This window comes from Bipolaris victoriae, assembly GCF_000527765.1.
Source record: "Bipolaris victoriae FI3 unplaced genomic scaffold scaffold_7, whole genome shotgun sequence".
Lineage (NCBI taxonomy): Eukaryota > Fungi > Ascomycota > Dothideomycetes > Pleosporales > Pleosporaceae > Bipolaris > Bipolaris victoriae.
Genome location: NW_014575385.1, coordinates 357,196 through 372,705, shown reverse-complemented (window position 1 = coordinate 372,705; position 15,510 = coordinate 357,196). Strand labels below are relative to the sequence as shown.

Genomic DNA, 15,510 nt, shown 5'->3' with positions numbered 1-15,510 from the left:
ACACTACTTGACATAAGCGATCGCTTGCTGTGCCGCCACAAGGCATATACTTATCTGTGTACTACACCATGCGCGCACACGGCCACCCCAGCCTCTCCGTCGAGCCCAGAGCAAAATGCGCAATCAGGGTTGCGCAATAAGCTTTGCAAGGTGGAGCACCCTACCCGTCCATCACGAGCCATGACGATTTTGCGGCCTTTGTGGGCGCGTAAAATACAGTTAATGGTGTGAGCATCGTACATACAATAGCGCTTGCCGCGATGGGAACCACTGCGCATGCAAACTCCCCAAGTCCCGATCGCCTTCCCCACAATTCCCACATGCCGCCCTATCACTATCATTGCTTTGATCCATTCTAATCCCACTCCATCACCACCATTTCTCGCACAACACCCTCTGCGGATCCACATTCTCCTGTCCTTTGATAAACTCCACCATCTCGTCCGCCATGGCAGGCGGTCCACACACATAGAAGACGGTCGATTGCGCCTCCTTCCGGTTGCCTACTGCGCTCGACAGAGCTATGTCGTCGATGCGGTGCGTCCATGCGCACACGGGCACTTCCGTGGCAGAGTCAATTTGCGGCAGCGTCAGAGACATTAGCGGGTGTATCAGGTCCCCTTCATTGGTGCCCATTTCAGACCCATCCCATGTGCCCGTGAAGAAGAGTTCAAGTCGATCTTTGGTCACCTTGAATCGGGGTATGCGGAAGAGATCGAGCACGTCCTGGAGGAATAGCACTTCACTGGGATCTGTTTCGCGCGATGGCACCTTTGTCGAATATAGGAAGCGCACTTCGAGGTTGGGATAGTTCTGGTTTATATAGGTCATCATTGACATCATTGGGCTTGTGCATACGAATTAGTCTCCGAAGACGCGCAGCTGATCCGTGTGGGGTAGTTGCGACTTACTTGATGCCCACTCCGCCGGCAATGAAGATGGCGCGCTTGATCTTCTTCATGTCAAGGCACGGCGGTGGCCATACAAAGCTTCCGCCCACCCGCACCTTGACCTCGCCCCCAATGATTTCCTCGGCTGGCTTCCACAACCATGCTGCTGGAGGGTTGTCTGGGCTCTTCTGCACCGCCAACTCAAAGTATGGTTTGTGCTCAGGGTCCGCTCGTGGCAGGGCCTCGGAAGGCGAAGAGGTAATGGAGAAGCCACCTGCCTTTTCTACATCAGGCACAAAGACATCAAGCCATTGGCCAGGGAGGAACTGACTTGTCCATCAGCGCATGTGTTGCGGGCGAGATGGATTCCGTCATACGTTGAAGCCGTTCTTGTCCTTGATTTCGAATACGAAGCGCTTGATACGGTCGTTGACGGGCGTCACCTTGGTCAGCGTGGCAGTGTGCAACTCCTTCTCCCGGGGTTCGTTGGCGGTGCGGTCTTGATGGCTGAGGATCGCTTTGGCGGAGCGTGTCTGTGGCATGCTGCCCAGCATGCTTCTCAGTGGAGTGAGAAGTCGCGAGGTAAGGTGATGAGACGGGAGTCGGCGGGCGAGCCTGTTCATAACAGGAAGAAGAAGTATCTTAGCACGAGGAAAATGTAGGTGGGGACACCAGCAAGAGGGGTCCAATGCGTATGCAGGATGATCCATCGGGCAGGAGCTTGGACGGCAGCCGTTGAGTCTAGCCGACTTCACCCCTTGGGTACAAGTCGGCAGCTTTGCCGGCCACTAATTATAGCCGTATATGCTGGGCTATACCAACCCATGGCTAGCAATTCGGCTTGTTGGGCGGCTTTTGGGTGCGTATAGTAGGAGTAGGTCATCCTTTGCGGCCGAGTGGCTGACGGGCGCCAGACATGATGGCACCCGGAGCTATGACGCATCCGGGCGCAGCGGCTGACTTTCGGGGCCATGACAACAACGCAGCACAGCTCCAATTGCTAGCCATCGCCCAGCGCCCCCAATAGTCCCTTTCCACGCAGATCCCAACTACACCTCCTATACATTGGCCTTTCTCCCTTGCCTGTTTGTCCCGACTCCACCCGCATACAGCCGCCATGTCTGTCGAAGAGGGCACGCATACCCTCGCCGATGGCAAGAAGTTGTTCACCAAGACCTTCAGGGTACAGTGGAGCCTGCACCATAGTGATCGGCATTAATCTATTGAACAGACCGACGGGCCCCCCAAGGCAAGACTTGTTTTTATCCATGGCTTTTCAGATGTACGTTGTAATGGTCATCCTTGAGATAGCATCCACGGCAGTATTGACAGATGATGAGTAGCACGGTGAGGCTATACGGGCCTATTGCTACAAGACCGACGTCTGACAGGCAGCAAAGTGAACACTTATGCAGACTTTTTTCCCGGACTCGCTGCCAAAGGCATCGAGGTCTATACCTTTGACCAGAGGTGCGTACGCGTCCACACTATTCTTTTTGAGTACGTCTTTAAAGCCAGTGCAGAGGATGGGGCCGATCAGTGTCGAAGCCGTCTGAGCGAGGCGACACGGGTCCAACTGAGCAGGTCCTCGACGATATTACTTCCTTCATGAAGACAGTAATTAACACTCCCAGCCCAGCGCCCCTTTTTATGATGGGCCATTCCATGGGCGGAGGCCAGACGCTGTGCTATGCGGCCCATGGCCCTGACGAGGTCCGCAAGCACATTCGTGGCTACCTCCTCGAGTCACCCTTTGTTGACTTTGACCCCAAATCTAAGCCGTCTGCCGTTACTGTTTTCTTCGGCAGACTGGCGGGGAAAGTTGCGGGCAAACGCCAGATGGTCAACAAGCTGGAGTCGAAGCTCATCTCACGCGACCCAGCGGTCTGCAAGCGATTTGAGGAGGACCCGCTTTGCCACGACACAGGCACTCTCGAGGGCCTCGCAGGGCTGCTCGATCGAACCAATGCTCTATCCAGCGGAAAGATTGTCATTCCCGACAATGCTGGAGAAGGTGGCGTGACGAGAATTTGGATTGGGCATGGGGACAAGGACGGCATCACTAGCCACGCGGCGTCGAAGCGACTATTCGATGCCTTGCAAGTCAAGGACAAGGAGTTCAAGTCATATCCCGGGCATTACCATCGCCGTACGTATACCCTCGGAACCCAAAGGCAGACGGCACACTGACATTGCCAGTACATGAGGAGCCTAGTCCTGATAAAGAAGCGTTCCTGGACGACGTGGTGAACTGGATCCTGGCCCGGTGCACGGACGCAGCCGGAGCAGATGGCGCAAAGCCAAGGCTATGATGCGCAGTCGGAGCTTTTGAAGACGACGGCGGGCAAGCTGGCGGGGTGATGGAACCGCGGGAGAGGTGTTTCGAATAGCGGACAGGTAGCACTAGGTACATGCGCATGCACTGGGATGCGCGTGTACGTAGTATGTAGGTACATACAGCGTGTGTATGTACAAATGCCAATACGTGTCTTTGGTGGCACGTTTGCACCGCGAAAACTACTCGGGCCCATGTCCCTGCAGGAACGACGACGGGTTGGTATTGGTCCATGTAGTAGCAATGCCATGTATAGGTATGTCAATTGGATTGGCCGTTGTGGGAATGCGGTTCAGCGAGCGGGGTTGGTACTTACTGGCAGTGACCGTCTTGCTCAACACGTGTAGTACATAGCCGTGGTATGTAGAGTAGAACATGTCGAGATGGCATGGGTCGCCCCACAATTGCGGCAATTGACGCACAAGGCGTTGTGGTGATGGACCAGGAACAAGACCGGGACCGGCAGCCAACCGCAACCGCAGTAGAGGCGCAAAATCGGCTTGGAGAGAGCAGCCGCATTGCATTTGGCACTCCCGCACAAGCACGAGGCGCCTCCGCTGCCACCACGGCCCATGTTACTGCGTACCGTCAGCAGAGATGGATACGGCATGCGTGTCTTTAGCCATGGACGCGCTGTCAGGCCCTCGCCCCAGGCCATGTATAGTGCTCACCTCAAGTACTCGACACACGCCTCATTGCGACCACACGCCCTTTCACCTTACGCTTACTCGTCGCCGCCGCTGTCCCGGCCAAAGGCGCGTGTCCACTGCACCCACACGACGACGCCAGCCGCACAGGGCCTCCTATTCCCTTTGCTCCCACCGTCCTCTGCCCGACACCGTACACTCGGCCTCTCCTTTCCCACCATGACAGCCTCGACGCACTCGCATTCACATGCTGGCCACTCGCACCTGCATCACCACCATCACCATGATAACACCTTTCTGTTGTCTAAGAACAAGAACGATGCTGGCGTGCGCATCACCAGAGTTGGCCTCTATGTCAACCTGGGCATGGCCATAAGCAAGGGCTTTGGCGGATACGTCTTCAACAGTCAGGGTAAGGGGTACACATGCAGTCTACATTGCCCGTACTAACATTGCCCAGCACTTGTGGCCGACGCCATCCACAGCCTTACAGACCTCGTGAGCGACATCATGACGCTCGCAACCGTCGGCTGGTCCCTCAAGCCGCCCACGAGTCGCTTCCCAAGTGGGTACGGAAAGGTCGAGAGCTTGGGGTCGCTAGGCGTCAGCGGCATTCTGCTCGGTGGAGGCTTCTTCATGGGCTGGACCGCCCTCATCGCCCTCTGTCAGCAATTCTTCCCCGGCGCTGCCGAAGTTGCGGAACACTGGGGTCTGCTACCACATCACCACCATCACCATCATGGCATTGAGGGCATGGGTCCAAACATCAATGCCATCTGGCTCGCTGCTGGCTCAATTGTGATCAAAGAATGGTTATACCGAGCGAGTAAGCAACGCACGCGACACCACCTGGGGCAATGCGCTAACATTTTCTACAGCACTCAAAATCGCTGAAGAGCGCAAATCCACCGTCCTCGCTTCCAATGCTTACCACCACCGCGTCGACTCTCTCACAGCTTTTGTCGCCCTTCTCCTGATTGCCGGCTCAAATGTTTTCAACAACGCACAATGGCTTGACCCCGTCGGTGGACTGGTCATCTCTCTCATGGTTGTTCAAGCAGGCTGGGGCAACACTAAGCAAGCACTGTTGGAACTGGCCGATGTGGGTGTAGATCAGGAAATGAAGGACAATGTCCGAAAGGCAGCAACCAAAGCTCTCGAGGGCATCACAACCACAGCCGAGCCAGTAAACGTACGGGCAATCCAAGGTGTCAAAGCGGGTCAGAACTACCTCATGGATATTGAACTCGGCGTAGCTGGCGCATGGACAGTCGAGCAGACACGTAGTGTCGAGGACAAGGTCAGAGAACAGGTGGGCGCTCAAGTACGGGGAGTGAAAAAGGTTCGCGTCCGATTCGTGAGCAATACAGCAAAGGAGCCAGATTTCTTGGATGAGTTCATACCAGGCGACACCACTGCATCGCCAGGCTCAGAATCAGAGGCAAAGCACGACCACGCGCATGAACATGATCACAGCCATGATCATGAGCACAACAACACAACCGACGGTGCGAGGCGAAGGAAATGAGTTGGATACACTTCTAGACAAGCATGACTGGGCGTTCTGGAGTTGGGCATACCAAGACTACCCGGCGGTATATATCAGGCCATTTGGCATTTGGACGTATATAGACTTCTATGTATCGAATCCACCAAAATCCGTCATTCCCTCCCCCCCCCCCCCCGTGACTAGTCCCCCATTTGTTCTAGACCACGACTTTTGTTTTACCGCGCGAACAGCTGTCCTCTTTTTAGCTTAACCCCCATCGGCGTCTGAAAAAGAGAGAGCATGTAAGCAAAGTAAGCAAATGGGGGAATGATGATGGCTGGCCGGCCGGCCTTGCAATTTATCCGCCGCCCAATAGCGGCCCCAGTGGAGAGAATATGCATGTCCTGCAGGCACGCAAGGCACCCGCCGGCAAATATTGTTTTAGCTCTCCCGTTTATTGTGGGTCTCTTTTTTTGGGGGGTGGTTTACGAGCATGGTACTGGTAATGTAGTTGTATTCACCGCTGTCACTGGTGTACCATTACTATACAGGCCCTTACAAGGTACCAGATAGTAGAAGTGGGGTAGTACGTAGCCAAATAAATAAAAAAGGCCACAAATATCCACAGCGGAAATAGTAGGGGAAACAAAGAAACCCAATTCAAGGGAGGCCCCTTGACGAAGTACATGCAATACTAATAAATCAAATCTTCGTCCAAAGTTCGTATACAGCATCCATATTCATTTTTTTATTTTATTTTTTGCTTTCCAAAAACTACGGAATTAAAACTTGATATTGCTTTCTCGTCTTGCTTACTGAACTACAATTCGATCCATCACCCGAGCCCTTGTCCCTTGCAGCAGTTGGCCCAGCTAACTAGCACTGAGCCCACGTCGCCAGCCACGGTGCAGGTACTTCCGGAGAGGCGCCCGCGTTCCGAAGTGTAGTAGCTGGATGTTGCGGATGTGCCTGGACCGCCGCATTGGCAGATGGCTCCCTGGGGGATGGTTAGTTTTTCTTTTTCTTTTTGGCGTGGAGGGAGGGAAGGGATGGAAGGGATGGAAGGAGGGCATACGTAGGCGGCGCTGGTGAAGGCGATGGCGCTGAGGAAGAGGGAGAATTTCATTTTGGTGGTGAAGAGTGGTGAGATTGAGTTTTGAAGAGATGGTTGTCCAGTGGTGGTGGTGAAGATGGTCGATGTCGATATCGTTTACAAGACAGACACTTCTTGCCTTTTATATACTTCAGTATCTATCACTCGGTCCTTTCTTCATTGCCTCCCCCTCTTCTGGCCAGGTGTGCTGAGACTCTCGTGATGTATCGAATTTGGAACAGGCATTGTTGATGCTGGGTAGTGAGGTAGTTGGCAAGGATCTACGACGCCTTTTGCAACAAGCACCAGCGGTTTACGCTCAACTTGCCATGGTCCTTGGGTTTGTTCTGGTTGTCCAAGCTGCTGATTTGCTGGCGTCTGTATTCCGTGGTCTTGGCGGCATCTAGCCAGCTCTTTTATCTGGGGTTGTTCAGCAGGGGCTGTACTGGATACGAGGGCCTGGAATAGATATCCTGCGACGGGAAGATGGGGAGATGGGGAGATGTAAGGTATAGAAGAGCCGCAAGCGAGACTGATGCTAGGACGAATTGCGATTTGTGAGCTATACGATCGTGTTTCAGGCGGTTGATAGCGGTGAGGAAGCTGTAGGCCTGGGGTGGTGGTATACGAGTAAGTGTCGATTCCTTTACAGTATGTAACTGGGAATGAGGTATTAGGAGGCAAATCTATGTGTTTGTATGCGTTTCAATAGTGTTGTATGATTAGACGATAGAACACGGCCCAGTGTTGTCAGTAGACCAGTGAAGAAAAGAACATGAATTTTATTGCATGCTGTATGGATTGGAGTAACCGGATACTAGGTTCTATTAAATTAAAACAAGCATGGAATAGTAGATGATACGAAAAGTAAGCATATAAGCGAGTTGTCTTCGTATAGGGGCCTGGGCTTCACACCCAGATAACCGATTCGGGTGACTCGGATCGCAGGTCTTCGGTCAAAACAACTGTCAAGGGAGGACAAAGCAGAAGATAACTAATATTGTCAATGCTACCAACCACATGTGTATATCCATGTCGGCTTTGGTGTTGTAGCCCAGATAAGCTTAACGCTTAGACTGATTCCAAGCAGGGGTTCTGAGCAATGAGAGCTTGCGCTTGTGACGGTTTCAGTAGCGATCGTACCAGTATTATGACAAAGAAGAGTCGCTACTAAACCTACAATGAGAAAACTAGATATTGGTTGCTTCACGCAAAAAATCTATACCAGATTCTACCTATCAGTAGCTTATTATTGGGCGGCTACAATACAAACGCCGAAATAGAGTACTTAAGTTGCGAGCTACACCTAGTCGGCGCTAGGTGAGCCCCACATCGGCAAAACGGTATGTAAGTGTGATGTACCGCGGGATATGAAGAGGGCTTATCAACACCAACGAGACTCGACGGCTAATTTAGCAATGCCCGGTGAAGTCATAACACCACAAGTTCCGCCATTGCAGCTCAACACACACCCCACACACTCCGACCATGGCTGACCAGTTTTTGGGCTTCGACCTGAGCACCCAGCAGCTCAAAGGTGGGTTACTTTTTACCCCGCGAGAGCTACCCCACCACCGCATTTGCATCTAGGTTAACGCAATCGCCGCCTTTTTAGGAATTATTGTCGGGTCTGACCTCAAACTTATTCACGAGGCCAAGGTCGACTTTGACGCAGACCTTTCCAAGTACGGCATTGAAAAGGGTGTCCTCACGAATCCAGATGAGGGCGAAGTATTTGCGCCAGTTGCTCTTTGGCTTGAAGCCATTGAGCTGGTACTGCAACGCTTGAAGGAGCAGGGTGCCGACTTTTCAAAGATCCAGGGTATCTCTGGTGCTGGCATGCAGCACGGTACTGTCTTCTGGAATCATGATGCAGAGACCCTGCTGGGCAGTCTTGATTCTGGAAAGACATTGATTGAGCAGTTGGAGGGTGGTGCCAAAGGAGAGAGGAAGGGTGCTTTCAGCCATCCATTCAGCCCCAACTGGCAGGATGCGAGCACGCAAAAGCAGTGCGAGGCCTTTGACAAGACTCTAGGAGACCCAAGGAACTTGGCTTTGGCTACTGGAAGCAGTGCTCACCACGTAAGTATCTTGAGTTCCGACTTTGTAACTTCCCATTAACCTCTACAACAGCGCTTCAGCGGCCCTCAGATCTTCCGTTTCAGGGAGAAATACCCCCAGGCTTACAAGGAGACCGCTCGTATTTCTCTCGTATCCTCCTTCCTCGCATCTATCTTCCTGGGCAAGGTGGCCCCGATGGACATCTCGGATGTGACAGGTGCAAACCTGTGGGACATTAAAAATGGACGCTGGCATGAGGATTTGGTTGCGCTCGCAGCCGGCGGAAGCGGAGGCCTCGACGAACTCAAGCAGAAATTGGGCAAGGTTTATGAAGATGGTGGCTCCAGCTTCGGTACCGTCTCACCATACTTCAGCAAGCGCTTCGGATTCCCATCATCAGCGCAAGTCATTGCTTTCACAGGCGACAACCCGTCTACAATCCTCGCTCTCCCTCTCCGTGCTTCGGATGCCATTGTATCGCTAGGCACATCGACAACCTTCCTCATGTCTACACCACAGTACAGACCCGATCCTGCGTACCATTTCATGAACCACCCCACAACTGCTGGACTCTATATGTTCATGTTATGCTACAAGAACGGTGGTCTAGCCCGTGAGCATATCCGCGATGCAATCAATGAAGCCTCTGGCGTGTCAGACAAGTCCTGGGACAAGTTCAACGAGACGGCTCTCACCACGCCTGCTCTAGGCCAGGCACAGCCTTCCGACCCCATGCGCCTAGGTCTTTTCTTCCCTCGGCCTGAAATTGTACCAAATGTAAAGGCAGGCACATGGCGCTTCCTTGCCAAGGACAACCAGCTATCACCAGTAGCCCCAGAAGCCGCCCAAGGCAAAACAGAAGATAAGACATGGCCAATCCCCCAGGCTGATGCCCGCGCAATCCTCGAGTCACAATTCCTATCGCTACGTCTCCGTTCGCAATCGCTCGTTTCCCCACAAGGTAACCTCCCTGCTCAACCCCGCCGCATCTACATGGTCGGCGGCGGCGCCGTGAACCCCGCCATCGCCGAACTCGCCGGTCAGGTTCTCGGCGGCTCCGACGGTGTCTACAAGCTCGAGATCGGAGGTAACGCCTGTGCCCTCGGTGCCGCCTACAAAGCCGCGTGGGGTGTGCAGCGATCATCGCCGACGGAGAAGTTTGAAGACTTCCTTGAGGCGAGGTGGAACGAGGAAGGCTTTGTCAAGAAGATTTGCGAGGGCTACAGGAAGGGTGTGTTTGAGCAGTACGGCGAGGCGCTCAAGTCGTTCGATGAGGTGGAAAAGGTGGCACTGAGGGAGAAGGGCGAGGCGGAGAAGGTGGATGCCGCAAAGGAGGCCATGGGCCTGCAGGGTATGGATGCGAGATAGATTGTGGTTGTCTTGTGTAAATATTTTTTGACCAATGTGAATGATGCCCCTGAAACCATTATGATTTCCATGCTCATGAGCCGAGTAGTATTTCATTTATAAGCCGAGTAGTTATCTGGCATTGTATCCGTTGCTCTGTACCGTTGAGTGGAATGATGTATGTCAGAATCCACGCTTGTCGAGTAAACATCCAAACTCCAGTATTGCAACTCAAAGGCGATTCTAAACAGACACTCTCCAGTCACCCTGATCCTTGCTTTCCTCTACCCCTCCTTCTCACTTTACAATCCTACAAGAAAAATCATCCAAACCCACCAAGTCCAGCCACCTTAAACCTAACCCCCCAAACACATCTCTTTACCATTTTTCCTCTTATCGAACCTCCAAACTTATCTCTGCTTTCCCACTCACAAACTTCCACGTCAAGGTGTCGTAACTCTGATCATCACAATAGGTACATGGGTAGCCAGCACTAGGTATCTTCCGTGGGGCTCGGGCGAGCGGGGGTAGGGGTAGGGGGGTGATAGTATCTTGGTGATACCTTTGTTCAGTGGAGGTAATGTATGTACGGTTTCCTAGGGGATGAAAGGGATGAAGGTGAGAGATATTTGGCAGGGTTGTGGAAGCGTTCAACGGTGTTTCTGATTGCTTGGGGATAAAGAATGTTCGATTGACTCGAATGGAAATTTGTGGATATTGAGGGGTGTTTTTTTGGGGGGGTTTACCGGAAATCGACAACAACAACGGTGGGTGGGGTTTATGGGGTAGCTTGTCATAGTGACTTGGGCTTGGGCTTGGGCTATGCTGACTTGGTTGTTTGGCCGAGGAGATTGAGATGGACTATTCTTCCAATCAGTTGGAAAAAAAGGGCACTTGCTTGCATAGTCATGTATTGATCGCATAGCATGCAACGCTCCAAAGTGGGATGATCAAACACTTTAGAACATGTAAAGTTACTAGATGTTGCGTATCAATTTACTAACTAGTGAGTAGTATCATTTAGACAATTTAGATTGCCATGGTAGAGATTCATCAAGGTAGGGGAGATGTGATAGGATAGGTTAATGAGTGCTGAGCAAGAAAATGTGCCATATATGGCTGTAAATGGAAGTTCACATAAGCAGGCACTGGAGTAATATGAATCAAGAACAAAAGTGCAAAACGTTGGAATGTTGTGGTTGTTTCGTTGAAGCTCCTTCTATCCTTTGCGCGTGAAAAGCACGCAGCGCCAGTTACTATACATACCACCCATGCCGTGCTCTAGGGCCGCTGTTTACACATTTACTTGAGCGCAGCCTGCAGGCTCTCGAGAACCTTGAACATGTCAGTAACTTCTCTTCAGCCATACATCTAAAAACATACCTCGAGCTCAATCTTGGCCTCGGCAATATCAGCCTCGCTGCCGTTTCCGCTAGCAATCTTCTGTGCCTCTGCGATCTGGTTCCTGACGGCCTACTTTCACATCAGCCGCAATTCGCTAGTCTTTTTTGTATATTCATCCATACCTCGGCGCTGAAGTCCTCGAGAGCGTAGCCTTCGACGGCGTTGATGCTGAGAACAGAGTTGGGCTGGACAACGGCGAAACCGCCAGAGAGGAAGAACTGCTTGTTGCCGCCCTGCTCCTCGATAATCTCAACCAGACCGGGCTTCAGCTGCTCGATAGAGGCAACGTGGTTGGCCAAAACACCCATCTCACCAGTCTCTGCGGGGAGGTTGACCTGGACACTGCACGGAGACCCAAGTCAGTAATCGCGTAATCGTTTTGCGGTATCGGTCGGGATTTGCGGAACGTACACATCCTGGGACTTGTAGATGGACTGAAAACCAATTGTCAGCCCTTGTTTCTCGAGTGTACATGGATTCACCGGCACATTTGCAATGACGCATGGGCGGTGGTGGTGCGTACCTGATGCGGGAGAGCTAGAGAGAGCTTGATCTTGTCGTTGGCGACCTCGGCGTAGCCTCTTCGCTGGATGGGGCGGGCGATGGCAGCGGGCCTTGCGCGGAGGGCGGCTCTGGCGATACGGAGGGCGCTCATGATGGACGGAGTTGTGGGGAAGATGCAATGGCTGGTCTACCGGAGCTGGTGGTGTTTCTGCGAAGCCGAGTTCTGCGCTTCTCGGAATTAGCCGATGATGCACCGTCAAAAAGGCTAGCGCATTATCACTGGCTGTATGTATGCTCCCCGCCATTTCAAGTTGCATAAGACATCAGCAACAAAGGCTAGCCTTCATAAAGAAATATCGTTGATATGGTTTTGTCAAGGGTCTCAGACGACGACATTTGGATTGTATGCCATATATATACGCCAGGGGTATCTCAATTGCAAAACGCCCATCCCAACACAATGATGCTATTCCCTTGCATCCGCATGCTACATGACCATCCACTCAGCATGATATGAAAGAGTCCAGATGGGCTCAGTCATCATATAGTTGCTGTGGCGCTGCCATACTCATCCTCAGCTGCCTCTCTCGTTGCTTCGCCTGAAGCTCGAGCGTCTCTACTGCATAACTGAGTCTGTCTTTCTTTGCTCTTAATGCCTTGAACCGTAACTCTTGTTGCGCACTTATAGCCTTGCCTCCATTTCTCTGCGTACTCCTGCTCGCTGGCCTGGATCCTGAACCGCCATTGCTGTCTCGTCCAAGTCGTCCGTCATTCAGGTCACATTTGGCTATAAGAGCTTGTTCGCGACGCTCGAGTTTGTCCACGTAGTTCTCTACACGCTTGAGAAGATTGTCAATTTCTGGGCGTATTTCTGAGAGGAGTCCTGCTTGCGCCGTTTGAAGGTCCGACTCGGAAATGAGTTCAAAGTGCTTTGGAACATGTTAGTCTCATGGAGGCCCCAGCAAGGTTCCGGAGTATAGTTTACGTACTCGTGTTGTTTGCAGCACTTTTGCCAGCCGAGGAAGGTCGCTGACGCCGTCGTCCAATATGTTGATGGATGAATCCAGTAGTTGCATACTATTGCGTAGCGAGGCCACACATCCTTCTAATGGAGAGCCCATGACTGCGACCGTTTCTTTAGTAGTGTAAAAGTGTAGGGTCCCAGGTCGCTGGCAGAGCCGTCTGTCGCGGGGTTGTTGCGCCCTTGGTGTACATGGTGTTTACGGGTCGGTCTTTACGCGCGCCGATGCCAAGCATATCGAAGTTCTGCAAGCCGAACGACCGGAGCTCAACACCACCACCGCCCATCCTCATCGCAACCGCCAATCAATCCATTGCCCCTCCACCACACGTCAAAATGCCTCTTCTCGGAAGGAAATTCCCGGCGCAAATTGGTACGTCTCTGTGGACAGCACTGACCGCCAATGGTGAAGCTCGAATGACTGCTAACCAAGGAATTACAGCCAAGCCCATGTGGCCTTTCTACGTCTCTGGTACGTTGCGGAGTCCGATGCACATATGTGATGGAGTTTTATGGAAGCAAAGAGATGAATTTGGGGGATGTTGGAGGGCACGGAAGAACGAATGAAGGGATGACTGTGGAGAGTGCTGGACTAACAGAACCCACCAGGTCTTGTCATCCTCTACGGTGTCAACTCTGCCGCAAACGCCATGTCCCAGGGTGCGTAGTCTATCTATTGGTGGCTGAATTGGCCGACCAGTTTTCAAGTTCGCAAACTGACACAAGCCAGCCGACGAGTACAAGAACGACCCGCGAAACCCCGCCGTCAAGAACCAGTCAGCGAACCACTAAGCTTCAAATTGCATGACGTGGAAAGCGGGGTTTGAGCATATGGATGTTATCAGATGCAGTGTACAATAACCGCAGAAATGGGAAAAGGATGGAAATGTCGCACTGAGACGGCCATATAGATTTTGCCAAATCAATCCTGGTCACACCAACAGCTAGAGGCCTTTTCTGCCCAGACTATAGATTCTAGTGTGCTCAGAATATGTCAGATTCCGTCAAAGAAAAGCATGTTGTGCTCAAAGTCTCGAAGATGTCATTCTGGTGTGCAGACCATCACATGATTTACGACGATTGGCCAGACCATGCTACTAAAATGAAATAAGGATTATTACTTGATCTAGTGCGCATGGTCAGAGGCGTGGATTGATGCGAGGGCGATTGCTGGGGCAACAATGAGATGGCATTGCATGCGTTTGTGCTAGTAGAGGTCCAAGCACTTGGGCAGCATCGGTTACCATGCAAGGTACGCGTGATGCCATGGATTGCTGTGTAGAACTTGTCTGGCAAACATGGGGGTACGTCAAAGATTTTGTTATGCTGTCCAGTGCGATGAGAGGCCAGGCAGGCGACAATCTCTGTAAAGAGTATTTTTCCTTGGTTGTAAGGGCAAATGCACCTCGCCGATAGAGGTGTCGGGGTACGAAGAGGGCTGGTCAAAGCACAAAATGGCGCCGAAGAATCAAGCGGTAGAGTACAGCACACGTATGTAGGTACACATGCGCCCTGACCCCCAGGGCTGAGGTACATGAGGGTGAAAGCAAGTATGGTGTGGTATAGGGCGTAGCTGTGGAGCGCTGACGTTTGTAAGAGGGTAGACGTCCATGGATGGCTTGGGTGGGCTGTAGCCGTGGGAAGCGAGCGAGGCTCAGTCGGGCCGTCGAACTTCTAGAATATGTACTACTTGATAGGTAGTAACATCGGGCAGGAAGTATTTTTGCCGACTACGTAGGTAGTAGGGGGTGGCGGCTGCATGCGATGAGTAGGGAAAATCATGATGGCGCCATGGTTTGGACCAACATGACGCATTAGGGGGTGTGGGAGGCGGAGGGCGGGTTTGTCAATCGCACATGGCTCGCATCAGTTTGCGGCATTTGAAACGCAGCGTGCCAGCTGCATGGAGCCACCCTGGGGGGGAGGCCGTGGGCGAGGAGCAGAAGCAAGCAGCCGGTTTGGGTAGCGATGTAGGCAGAGGCAGCATGGGGCGCGAGTCGGGTAGGGAATGGGTAGAACGGCGCTTGATACACCGCCGCCGCACCCGCAGTGAAGGCGTCGCCACCTAGCGCCCCACGTGATTGGGCGCCCAGCCGCAAGCCGCAGCCGATGCCAGACCAGCAGGTGCGGCGGGTGCGCCTTCTGCATCCTCTCCATCTGCGTCCTCACAGCACCTCCTCCCGCCGCTGTGTGCTTGTTCTGCCAGGCTTCTCTGCTCTTCTCTAGCCTGCACTTGCTTGCCGCCTGTGCATCCCACCGCCTGCACTCCCTCCCTCTCCTTCACCTGCTACACTACAACCCTCCCACACTCCCACACATACACAGCCTCATCGCCCTCCACACAGCCGCCTCGCGGTCGTTTTCCGTTGGGCTCACTGCACGCCCTATCGTAAGTCCTGCCCAGCTCGCCAGCTCGCCAGCCCGGCGCCGCCCTCAACCCTGCGTGCCTCTACTCCCTCACCACACAACCCACGCTTCCCTCATCACCTGCTCCCCCCAAAACCCGCCAGCCTTTTAGTCCTTGCCCTCCCCTTATCGACGCGTTCGACTGCATCCTCTAGCGTTTCTCGGCTGCCCGCTCCCCGCTTACTCACCGCCTTTGTAGGCAAAAGCCTCATACTGACCGGTCCGTCCACAGCAGGCTGATCCTCAAAACACACCCACGTCCCATCGTCGACACCCTCGGCCCACCCACCACTTCACCCTCACCACCGGGCCA

General features: G+C 52.9%; 9 protein-coding genes across 9 annotated transcripts; 4 read left to right on the top strand and 5 right to left on the bottom strand.

Annotated features, from left to right (window-relative positions):
* Window positions 1-369: 369 nt before the first annotated feature.
* On the bottom strand, window positions 370-1,432 carry COCVIDRAFT_87388 (hypothetical protein; the record flags this gene model as incomplete). Its single annotated transcript, XM_014705725.1, has 3 exons — window positions 370-847; window positions 912-1,216; window positions 1,268-1,432. 3 exons carry the CDS (start codon window positions 1,430-1,432, stop codon window positions 370-372), a joined length of 948 nt encoding a protein of 315 aa, XP_014561211.1.
* A 575-nt stretch (window positions 1,433-2,007) lies between these two features.
* COCVIDRAFT_87475 (hypothetical protein) lies at window positions 2,008-3,202 on the top strand (the record flags this gene model as incomplete). Its single annotated transcript, XM_014705724.1, has 5 exons — window positions 2,008-2,073; window positions 2,122-2,179; window positions 2,282-2,360; window positions 2,414-3,039; window positions 3,090-3,202. 5 exons carry the CDS (start codon window positions 2,008-2,010, stop codon window positions 3,200-3,202), a joined length of 942 nt encoding a protein of 313 aa, XP_014561210.1.
* Window positions 3,203-4,091: 889 nt separating this feature from the next.
* On the top strand, window positions 4,092-5,400 carry COCVIDRAFT_12286 (hypothetical protein; the record flags this gene model as incomplete). The annotated part of the gene is made up of 3 exons (XM_014705587.1): window positions 4,092-4,284; window positions 4,333-4,698; window positions 4,751-5,400. The coding sequence occupies 3 exons, from the start codon at window positions 4,092-4,094 to the stop codon at window positions 5,398-5,400; spliced, it is 1,209 nt and encodes a 402-aa protein (XP_014561073.1).
* A 2,542-nt stretch (window positions 5,401-7,942) lies between these two features.
* COCVIDRAFT_87574 (hypothetical protein) lies at window positions 7,943-9,883 on the top strand (the record flags this gene model as incomplete). The annotated part of the gene is made up of 3 exons (XM_014705723.1): window positions 7,943-7,991; window positions 8,070-8,536; window positions 8,588-9,883. The coding sequence occupies 3 exons, from the start codon at window positions 7,943-7,945 to the stop codon at window positions 9,881-9,883; spliced, it is 1,812 nt and encodes a 603-aa protein (XP_014561209.1).
* A 1,281-nt stretch (window positions 9,884-11,164) lies between these two features.
* On the bottom strand, window positions 11,165-11,921 carry COCVIDRAFT_33913 (hypothetical protein; the record flags this gene model as incomplete). Its single annotated transcript, XM_014705722.1, has 5 exons — window positions 11,165-11,197; window positions 11,246-11,335; window positions 11,389-11,608; window positions 11,678-11,700; window positions 11,790-11,921. 5 exons carry the CDS (start codon window positions 11,919-11,921, stop codon window positions 11,165-11,167), a joined length of 498 nt encoding a protein of 165 aa, XP_014561208.1.
* Window positions 11,922-12,303: 382 nt separating this feature from the next.
* On the bottom strand, window positions 12,304-12,891 carry COCVIDRAFT_87545 (hypothetical protein; the record flags this gene model as incomplete). The annotated part of the gene is made up of 2 exons (XM_014705721.1): window positions 12,304-12,699; window positions 12,760-12,891. 2 exons carry the CDS (start codon window positions 12,889-12,891, stop codon window positions 12,304-12,306), a joined length of 528 nt encoding a protein of 175 aa, XP_014561207.1.
* A 236-nt stretch (window positions 12,892-13,127) lies between these two features.
* Window positions 13,128-13,583, top strand: COCVIDRAFT_87483 (hypothetical protein; the record flags this gene model as incomplete). Its single annotated transcript, XM_014705720.1, has 4 exons — window positions 13,128-13,164; window positions 13,234-13,263; window positions 13,401-13,451; window positions 13,522-13,583. 4 exons carry the CDS (start codon window positions 13,128-13,130, stop codon window positions 13,581-13,583), a joined length of 180 nt encoding a protein of 59 aa, XP_014561206.1.
* Window positions 13,584-14,605: 1,022 nt separating this feature from the next.
* Window positions 14,606-14,860, bottom strand: COCVIDRAFT_87417 (hypothetical protein; the record flags this gene model as incomplete). Its single annotated transcript, XM_014705719.1, has 1 exon — window positions 14,606-14,860. A coding segment is annotated over one exon (255 nt), but the record flags the coding sequence as incomplete, so codon positions are not given.
* Window positions 14,857-15,069, bottom strand: COCVIDRAFT_87512 (hypothetical protein; the record flags this gene model as incomplete). The annotated part of the gene is made up of 1 exon (XM_014705718.1): window positions 14,857-15,069. A coding segment is annotated over one exon (213 nt), but the record flags the coding sequence as incomplete, so codon positions are not given.
* Window positions 15,070-15,510: the final 441 nt, after the last annotated feature.